The 11192-nt window shown below is 32.3% G+C and overlaps 1 protein-coding gene across 4 annotated transcripts; it reads right to left on the reverse strand.

Moving 5' to 3' along the window:
- Positions 1-779: 779 nt before the first annotated feature.
- Positions 780-5312, reverse strand: LOC112017172 (type IV inositol polyphosphate 5-phosphatase 11). Of its 4 annotated transcripts, none has more exons than XM_065772006.1 (8): positions 5119-5312; positions 4858-5014; positions 4560-4690; positions 3593-3669; positions 3352-3477; positions 2461-2648; positions 2127-2264; positions 780-1136 (listed from the first exon to the last, which is right to left on the reverse strand). In XM_065772006.1, the coding sequence occupies exons 1-8, from the start codon at positions 5169-5171 to the stop codon at positions 936-938; spliced, it is 1071 nt and encodes a 356-aa protein (XP_065628078.1). In that variant the 5' UTR covers positions 5172-5312; the 3' UTR covers positions 780-935. The 4 variants fall into 4 exon arrangements, with proteins under 4 accessions (XP_065628078.1, XP_023905394.2, XP_065628080.1 ...); XM_024049626.2 differs by having other exon boundaries at positions 4858-5023; positions 5119-5311; XM_065772008.1 differs by having other exon boundaries at positions 5129-5310.
- Positions 5313-11192: the final 5880 nt, after the last annotated feature.

Raw genomic sequence — 11192 nt, forward strand, 5'->3', positions numbered from 1 at the left:
CAACTTATATCATTTTTTTATTACTAATAACACTCACCACATCATTAATTTATAAAACAAGTTTGTATCCTTCACATTTTTCTATTTTTAAAGGTCATAAAAAATTATAGATCTAAAATCTAAAACAAAATATACAAGCCCAAAAACATTTGCGCAACAACAAAAATTACTAATACAAAACTAAAAAAAAATTAAGTCCAACCAACAAATTTTACCCTAAACAAACAACCTGGCCCTTTAAAAAAATTTTAGCAAAATAATTTTGTCCTTACCTAGCAACAAACACACACATCAAAGCCCAAAAAAAAAACCTCAACGTCTAAACAGCAAAGCTGAAGCTGTAGTTACCGCCTAACTAAGCTGCCCCTTAACTCCAAGTCCTGGCTCCTCCCTATGTGCAAAAACGAAGAATCTAATATAAATAACTATCCAAAACCTAATAAACCCAAAAAAAAAAAAAAAAGTGAACTCATATGTAATCTAAAAAAAAAAAAAAAAACCTAAGAGAGAGAGAGAGAGGTAAAACTCATCTATACTTTAAAAAAAAAATGTATAATTCTTATACCAAGTATAATTTGAGCCCATATATAGTAATTGTTTTTAATTGTACTGTGTATATGCATGAGTTATACACTAATTAACATCTAATTTACAAGCTCTACGGTTCTTAAAATCATACCCGTCCATTTTGAAATAAGTGGATTAGATTTTATTACACTAACAATAATTTAAAAAGATGCTAAAATGATAATAGTTACTCCTATTTTTTTAAACATTGATAACGTGGTAAAGTTCAATTCATTCATTTCAAAATTGACGGTAGGATATTTGAAATTTCTTGTTAGAATTACCATAAGAACTATACAAAATCTTATTCCTTCAAGCATCTAAAATGGATGGAACAAACAAAAGATGAACAATATACATTTTACAGTTCATCGACTTAGAAAACGGGGTTCCTGCTGGTGCATGGGTGATGATAGTTTGTTAAGTTTTAAGCAAAGGTGAGCTTTCACTGGTTTATGATCAGAGCTCATAATATCATCCATTGATTGGTAAGAATGTAAAGTCGCATTGATTTTCTGTGTGTCTTCTATCTTGAATAAGACCCGGTCTGTCCATGATGGTACTCTTACCTGTAAAGAAGAGACAAGCATAAAAATTTTAGAAGAATATAAAAAGTAAATCCCAATCCCATAGAGAGATGTATATACACGCTATTCGAACTGTCAGAAATCAAAATTGAAATCTATATTATCCATTTCAAATTTGGTTTTTTTTTTTATATACCTTTTTAAATGCATGTCGAATATTGAAATCTATATTATCCATTTCATGATTCAAGTTTCATAATTTATACCTACTCACTATTGACTTTATCAAATTCAAAGTTAGAATATACAAAAGTGTAGGGTTATTTACATTTCCCCCTTAATTATTGTGCAATTACAATATGTCCTTAAACTTCACAAATGAGTAATGTCTCCCTAAACTATTGGTTATAAGTATTTTACCCTACGCTGTCAATTTTTATTTTTTTATTTTTACAACTTTTTAAATGCATGTCGAATATTGAAATCTGTATCATCCATTTCATGATTCATGTTTCATAATTTATACCTACCCACTATTGACTTTATCAAATTCAATGTTAGAATATACAAAAGTGTAGGGTAATTTACATTTCCCCCTTAATTATTGTGCAATTACAATGTGTCCTTAAACTTCATAAATGAGTAATGTCTCCTTAAACTATTGGTTATAAGTATTTTACCCTACGCTGTTAGAATTACTGTCAAATTTAACGGAAAAGTCTGTTTTTTTAAGTAATAAAAAATAGAGGAAAGAAGGGCAAGAGGAATTTGAAATTTCCATTAATTAGTTTAATAGAAATCCTAACATAGGAGCAGAGTTCTTAATTACCAATAGTTAAGGGGAAATATGAATAAATTTCTTAGTTTGAAGAGTCATTAAAAGTGCACCATATTTAAAGAGGATAGTGCAATTTGTCTTAAAAAAAGATTATTATACACATGCCCACTTATCAGACTTTCCTGCATATTATACAAGTTGTGATTATTCAATTTTAAAAATTGAGTCATTCTGAGACACAAGAAAGCTGATACCTTGTAACTAGTATCATAGTTGCTACTTCCAATATTATATTTATATGTGGGCTTGAATGTCAATGTCCCCTCGCAATAGCCATTGAAGATATGACCTCTCTCAGCCTCTTGTAAGAGTTGGTCTTTGCTTGTGAGATTCTGCATAAATATATTAACTTTAAGACACACACAACACCTTTAAATTATTCTAACTATGCAAACATTAGTCCACCAAAAAGCAGTTGCAAGATTGATTATGTGGGTGTACTCAGAATCTCAGATAAAACTATATAAGTAGTAATATAGAGTTCTACTATATTAGCAAGAATTTAAATAGAACGTGTTGGCAACTTACTTCATGAAGGTCTTTCTGTATTAAATTTCTTGCTGGTTGTGTATCAATTCCATGTATACGGTAGTTGAGATCTCCTAACCATATAGTGATATGAGCAGGTCTGGCATAAGGATTCCAGTTCTTTGAGAATAGGGAATGTGATATGTGCATGCACTCATAATTTCTTTCGTCTACTTTATGAGCATGAGCTGCATGCCAAAGAAATTAAAAAAAAAAAAAAAAATCAATAAAGTGAACAATTTTATAGGTAGATATTATGTAGGATCAAAATTTGGGTTAAGTTTGATTTTGGTCCATCAAATTTATGAAGCTCGGATTTGGTATCCGGAATGTCAAAAGTGAACAATTTCAACCCTTTGTCTATGACTCTATGAGGTCAATTTGATTTTGGTGTCCTAACTAATATAAAGTTGGTTTGATTTTGATCCATTAAATATGAGATTGGTTTGATTTGGTCCATAAAAAATGGGGTGCCTCAGAATCACATTAATTATGTTAGCCAAAAATAAATATGTAGGATCGAATTGTTCATTTTTAAAATTTCAGGACCAAATCCAAAATTGTTAAATTTGAAGGAGCAAAATCGTTCTACACCAAATTTTAGAAACAAAAAGTATAATTTACCGTGTTATATATTTTCAGTAAAGAAAAAAGGGAAAAAAAAGGTCATAAATTTTCTTTGGGGGCTCTTGGGTTTTTTGTGTGCTACAAGAATTCATATGTAGAAAAACATATAAATCAATTTTGGGTTTCTTAAAACCTTGGGTAATCATCTAGTATCAGCAAGGTAAATCAAATCATACAAGCTAAAGCTGCCCCACACTCCCACTTAGAAGAGAAATTAAGCAAAAATTCAAAGCAAATTATATATATATAACTAATAAGCTTTACCAGAAAGATGGCATGATATGAACACCATTTGGATGTCTTTGTAGTTGATGCGGATTGCCACAGCCCCTTTCTTTCTTCCAATTAATCCCCCCAAGCCGCCAATGGAATGCTTATCTACCTGCAATTCTATAATGCAATATTTCAAAATAAGAAACTATGAAATCTTAGCAATGATCCCAAAGAAGATTGAGGTTGAGGAGAAAATATCGGACTTGTCGATCCGAACCAAACCAAAATTTACCTTTGATGAACAAATCTGAGTTCTTTGGTCCAAACACGTACAGCTGCAACGATTGCATAATGGCTTTCCCTAACAGACTTTGATTACAAAATAAAATCAATAAATAGCTTATAGGAACCAAAAGCATGAACTATAAGATGGATAAAGAGAATAATTTAAAAGAGAAAAATAAATGACAAAACTTATTTACAATTCATTGTACTTTTGAGTCATCTAATTAAATTCAACCTCTTGTCTGTATTGATCAATGAGCTACGTAATTGAATAATTATAAGATAACACATTTTGTTTTGCATTAATAGTTGTGTCACATGATTATTTATAAGTTCTGCCCACAAATAAAAGTCTATTTAGTTTTAAAGGTGAAATGAAATCTGTTAAAGTATTAATGTAACAATTCCTATTAGTAACAAAATTTTGTTGTACTAGCTAATTGGCGTCCTCTCTTCTCTTGTATATAAAGCCAATTATTAAGCAAGTAAGAGACATCATATTTACGTAGCAATGTTATGACTTATGAGCCTATGCCAAAAAAAAATCTGAAAATTTTGGAACAAAAGGATATATGACCTTCTGGGAATGTACGTATGGCTATCGATAATTGGGTAATTGTCTTTGTCAGTGTGTGTACAGTTGTACGTACACATCAAATTTCTTGTTTTTCAAGACATGAAATTCACAGAAGAAAATGAACCGTATATTTTGACTATATGAGAAGCTCTGTACCAGGCTACTTAACTTAGCTATAGCATCCAAAAGATTCAACGCACCAAGAGTCATGACATGCAGTAGATAATGACAGCAAATGAATGATACTATCAATTTTAATTATTACTAAATCTTATAAACTAATTTATTATGTTATTAAAATAGCATTAATCACATATATGTTTAAGTCAATTTATAAATATTTTATAGTAAAAGTGAGAGAGAAAGATTTAACTAAAGAATAGTCTTAGTCTCTTACATGTGGGTTTCTACCAAAGCTGTCTGCAACAGCCCTAAAATATTGTTTCGTGGAGCCTCTTGCAAACCTATAATGAAAAGATCAAATTTTCTGCTGCTTCCAACTAGTTCTGCAATATCCTCATAAGAGACCTTCATATATAGCAAATAAATTATAAATGTCAATCAGAAAGTAATTATCACGAGGAAAATTGAAATCTAAAATTGGCATATAATAATATTTAGTATTATAAGGACTAGTTTATATTACTTAGTTTGGATAAGTTTGTAACGTTTCTCATGCATGAAGTTGATCTCACCTGTCCATTCATGTTCCAAGTGACAATGCAAACGCACAGATCCGAATTGCTTGAGAAGTCACATAGATTATCCACACCAACGGTCTTTATTCCTTCATGACTTGCTGTGTGGTTGTTCTTAAAACTCATTGGCTTTCTCTTCAAATCGGATTTTGCTCTGCAAAGTCTTAAAAACCCAAATCCCATTTCACAACTTGAAATATTATAAACAATATGAACATATCATAACATTGTAAAAGAAGAAAGAAACAAAGAACCAACCGCTTTATACCCTTTAGGCCTTTACAGGAACAAATACAATTCAAATTTCCCATTCTGGTTTCTCTTGCATGGTAGGAGCTCCAAAGCCAGAAGTTTCTTCAAGTGTAAAATGCCAGAATACAGTTGAACAAAAACAATCGACAATGGTAGAGAGAGGGAGATAGATGGCTTTTAAACTCATTGACTCCTACCGTGTATGATATAGATATTGGAAAATTTGGCTTTTGGCGGTGAAGACATTGGACAAAAGTCAAAGGAAATATCAAAACTACACAGATATGCCTCTCTTATTTGAATACTTCTTTCTCTACAAGTTAGTTGGCTTCATTGACAATACAAAGAAGTTAAAACAAAGTTGAAAAGGACCATCCCACATGTAAATTCCACATGAAATTACTTCAGCAAACGGTGTGATGCCGCCAATGCACAAACCCAAAATGTGTTGGCCTAATCCCTAGCCCATTTAGAGACCCAAGTGTGCGTTTGGCATAAATGAAATTTGTCAGCATATTTTATTATTCAGCTTATTTTTGTTAATATTTATGGACCCTACTGCACCTTTTGGTACTATTAAAGAGTCTCGTTGTATTATTTCAGCTAACTTTTATCTTTATCTACAGTACTCTTAATAAAAAGTTTTCAATTTCAGCAAAATAAGCGGATCCCAAACAGACCCCTAAGAAGTTTTTTCAATTGGTAAGGTGGGAGTCTAACTTTGGTTCTCCTAATATAGGAAAGTAGATTGTCATTGAATTACAACACTCTTGGTCCGAGAAACTAGTTATTATAATTTATAAAAGATTACCACCACGCACCCTAGGCGCAATGGTTCTCCTAATATAGGTGTGGGAATAAGAACTGAGGTTCAAGTTTCTAAGAAGAAGCTTCACACACTTATACATTTAGATTAGGCTAGTGTAGAATTTCTATCTTGTATAAAAAAATATAAAAATATAAAAATTTAGAAAATATTAAACACAACTATGATACATATAGAGGAAAAGCAAGATAAAGAGATTTAACGCAATGAATTAATATGTGATTTGGTCTTAAAAACCCATATTCACAACAAAAAGCTCTTAACTGTTACATTATTTCAATTAAGCTCCACGTTAAAATATTTCCAGGTTTTCATTCTCACAAAAAAAAAAAAATGACAAAACAAAACAAAACAAAACAAAAGCTTCACGTAACAACAAAAGCATTAAAGATATCTATATTTATATATAATATTTAAAAGTTAAAACGTAATATTTATTATTACTATGCTCATTTTGAGTTATATTAGTATAACATTTCAATCTATTTCAATTTAGTCGGTCTAGCACTTAGGTCCATTTGATCTATTCAGTTTATATAATACATTCTCTTAAACAATATTTATATAAGACAATTACCCATCTTTGTTTTTTTAGAAACAAACAAACACAAATGCACACATCTTTTTCTTTTTCTTTTTTCATATCTCAAGTTCTATGAACTTATTATTATATTAAGTTCTTTAAATTTTATTCATTGTGATAATCTTAAAACGGTAAACCATATACTTTGATATCGAAATATTTCATTTCGGTTGACCAAATAGAAATATTGTTCAAAACAAAATCTCAAAACATTACAATTGACACTATACTTCATCTTGCAAGTTTAATTGATTTTTTCTTCTCATTGAAATTAGTAGGCCAAAAATAAAAAGTGTTTGGTCACACAAAAAACAAAATACTCTTTGAGAAAGTTTATAGACACAAAAAATTTCACACCTAGCTAATGTGACAGATTGTTAATTGTAAGTAAAAAAAGTAAGATCAGTAGTGTGTTAAGATAAGAACCAAAAAAAACTTGCCTTTTTTTTTTATTATTTCAATTAAGCTCCACGTTAAAATATTTCCAGGTTTTCATTCTCACAAAAAAAAAAAAAAAAAAGACAAAACAAAACAAAACAAAAGCTTCACGTAACAACAAAAGCATTAAAGACATCTATATTTATATATAATATTTAAAAGTTAAAACGTAATATTTATTATTACTATGCTCATTTTGAGTTATATTAGTATAACATTTCAATCTATTTCAATTTAGTCGGTCTAGCACTTAGGTCCATTTGATCTATTCAGTTTATATAATACACTCTCTTAAACAATATTTATATAAGACAATTACCCATCTTTGTTTTTTTAGAAACAAACAAACACAAACGCACACATCTTTTTCTTTTTCTTTTTTCATATCTCAAGTTCTATGAACTTATTATTATATTAAGTTCTTTAAATCTTATTCATTATGATAATCTTAAAACGGTAAACCGTATACTTTGATATCGAAATATTTCATTTCGGTTGACCAAATAGAAATATTGTTCAAAACAAAATCTCAAAACATTACAATTGACACTATACTTCATCTTGCAAGTTTAATTGATTTTTTCTTCTCATTGAAATTAGTAGGCCAAAAATAAAAAGTGTTTGGTCACACAAAAAACAAAATACTCTTTGAGAAAGTTTATAGACACAAAAAATTTCACACCTAGCTAATGTGACAGATTGTTAATTGTAAGTAAAAAAAGTAAGATCAGTAGTGTGTTAAGATAAGAACCAAAAAAAACTTGCCTTTTTTTTTTTTTTTTGTGTGTGTTTATAGCATTTCTTTTATGCTTTCATCTCCTACATCTTTTCTCAATGACCCATATATAAAAACCAATAATTAGGCCATTATGGCAAAAGCCCATTTACCACATTTTCAACATGATCCATTTTCATCTCTACTATAGTAACTCTAGGGCCAAAATGGCCCATTACCATCAATTTTAGAAATATTGGGCCAAAAAACACTGTTTTGAAAATAAACAGCAATGTACCACTTTTTCAAGTACTCGAGTTTGGTGAACTCGAGTACCATGTTTTATGCTTCCACCGTGGCACTCTGACATGGCAAAAATATTTAAAAATTTCACTTAGTACTCAAGCTTCGGGAGCTCGAGTACTGTTCTACCCAATTAACACCGAATATAGCCCCAAAGGCTTACCCACACACACTTAAACCAAGATCTGTTACCTTACCAACTCAGCTTACTCCCTCTCAATCTCGCTATCTCCCTCTCAAATCTTCCTCTCCCTCTCGCTCTCCGTCTCCCTCTCAGTCTCGGTCTCGGTCTCACTCTCCGTCTCCCTCTCAGTCTCGATCTCGGTCTGACTCTCCGTCTCACAAGGTATGTCTCCTTATCTCAATATTTGTTTGAGCATTTGGTATTTGTGGGTCTTTGTGGGTCTTTGTGGTTCTTTGTGTGTATTTTGTGTGGTGTGTACGAGTGTTCCTGCATGCTGGAATCATGAAATTGGAGCTTGTTGGGATAGTGGTGGTTTTTCCAATCAATTTTTCTGGAATGCACAAAGAGGATGCAATTTGTTTAGCTCTTTGTAAAGGAACCCTTGACAAGTTTATGGACCAAGTGTATATAGACCCTGTATTTCCTAAGCACCATTCAACAACAAGTGTGCAGATTCTTTTGTAATGATTTCTTTTAATAGCCTGCCAACATGATTGATCTGAATAATTATTTTGGCATTCACATTACACTTTTGCCATTAAGGTAATCAGCAGAGGATTTGTTATGTGTCTAATTTATTTTAATTATTATAGGATAAGTAGTGACAGAGATATGTTTAATTTACTCAAATAAATTAGTTTGGATTAAGATTAGTCTTATTGATAGACAACCGTAAGTTGATATTTATGTTTATCTATTTGGAAGTTTGTCTTGTATAATTCATATATTGAGAATGAATAGATAATAATCATGAATTTTTAAGTTACAAATTCTTAGCTAGTTTAATGTGGTGGTCTAGACTTCCACAAAGTAGTCTCTTTATCAAATTTGGAGGTCTTGATTTTTCTTGAAGCAACCAATGGAATTTGTGTCAATAACAGTTAACAAGATGAAAAAATAATGCGGAAATGTAAAGCAGTAACTACTAAGATTCTACATACCTGATAGCAATGGATTGGGGCAATGCCTGTGTGGATGCCTCATCACAGGACATATGTGTGGAATCTCGCCCAAGCCACAAATCTGCACCACGGTGCGATATTTGCGTCTTCTTCTTGATGCATTACATAGTGTCTATATAGCCTACTTAGTCTGCACTACCCCAACTATACTTCTCTCATTGCTGATTGTATGAAAAATTGCAGATATATAGTGAGACCCGTTCAGATTTACATAAACAATCGTACCACTAACATCCCCAGTATGTAAAACCGAGCATATTCTGCACAACTGCTCGGTGGTGGTCAGCTGGGAGAGGGTTGCTAAACCGATCTTCAAGCCATTTGGCTTTTACCCTCGGCCCTCCTATCACTGCAGTGTTCTTGCGACGATCACCAACGGCTCTTCTGGCGGACTTTGCCCTAGCATTTCCCAGCAGAAGTGGGCCACAATCATCGTTTTCAGTATCTCCCACCACCGGCAAGCCATCTACAGGTACCCCCATTATAACCTCCATGTCTTGTAGCGTGATGGTCATCTCACCGTGGGGCAAGTGGAATGATGCGTCTCCGGCCGCCATCTCTCCACCAACGCGTGATCAATGCATGGTCGAGGTCCATATGTGGGACCCGAAGCAGCCCATCTAACCTTGCATCTATGATATAAGCTGTAATCCGTGGATCTAAAATTGCACATCTTCAAGCAGACCTTTATCTCGGTGACGACAAGTCAGTACACTTGGCATTACCTGCAAACAAAGAAACTTAGTATTAATTACGCTTCTTAAATGCCAAAACTCTTTCTACTACATATATTGACTACGATTTTGGACAAGTGCATACCTCGCCTTCCAAAGGAGCATCCCATAGCAAACTTGAACGATGCATAGGCTACCTGCTCAAGATAGTCTGTATAGAGGGTCCCGCTTCATGTGGGACCATATCTGGCATTTGGTGACAACAACAATCAGGGGAAAATTCACTTCAAATACATAGACTTTCTTCTTCTTCTTATTTATTTATTTTTAATTATAAACATATTTTATTGAAAATGGCAATAATATATATCTAACGCAGCATTCACTGATTTCATAAAAAAAAAAAAAATAAAATGAATCAAACAATGTTAAGTAGATTACAGCATATTCAGCTAATAGAAATAGAATACATCAGCATACACGATAAAACATTTTCAACCCTAAATAAATAAATGAGAAGGCTGCAACATTCAGATGAAAGAAATTTCTAAAACGAAAGTCTCTCTACATTATTAAAATCAACCCTCACTTTAATACTCCAAGCATCCTACTCATTATGGCCTCAATGAGAACGCTAACTATGTCCTACAATGACTGATTGCTCTAATAACACAGGAAAATGTTCATTAAAAAAAAAAAAAAAAACAAATGTACCAGGGAAAACTCGATTTCGCCAAACTCGAGTACTCAAAAAGTGAGTCATCCCTACATATTTCCGAAACAGTAATAAATTGCAACATAGTTTGAAAAAAAATGCTATATAGCTATTTTCACTGTTTATTACTTTATACTTTATGGCCCAACAAAAGTCACAACTCAATTTGTGTTATTCATTGTATCATTGATGGTTCATGCCTAGCTACGACTGAGACCTACCTGCCTATCCATGTATGCCACTAGTGTCTTCTTCTCTCTCTCTCTCTCTCTCTCTCTCTCTCTCTCTCTCTCTCTCTCTCTCTCTCTCTCTCTCTCTCTCTCTCTCTCTCTCGTACATATACATTAGTTAACTGAGCCAAGCACATGGCCACGAGATATAGAACCATAGAATAGCAGACAAAATAAATTCAATATGCGCCCCCAAAAGGACATCCATATCAGAGTATAAGCTTCATTATCTTTATCCATGTGTGGCAAATCAAACAACATTGACATCATTGCAACACAAAAGGTGGAAATTCAAAAAGTTTCATGTAACAAAGCAAAAATGTATTCATGAAAACATATTACCATGATACTATCCAAGCATAAAACGTTAAGTTTTAATGTACAAAGGAAATCATATCACATTGAGAGAAACCCTGTTATTGACACAAATTCCATTGGTTGCTTCAAGAA

The sequence above is a fragment of the Quercus suber genome, unplaced genomic scaffold (genome assembly GCF_002906115.3).
Source record: "Quercus suber isolate HL8 unplaced genomic scaffold, Cork oak 2.0 scaffold_52, whole genome shotgun sequence".
Classification (NCBI taxonomy): domain Eukaryota; kingdom Viridiplantae; phylum Streptophyta; class Magnoliopsida; order Fagales; family Fagaceae; genus Quercus; species Quercus suber.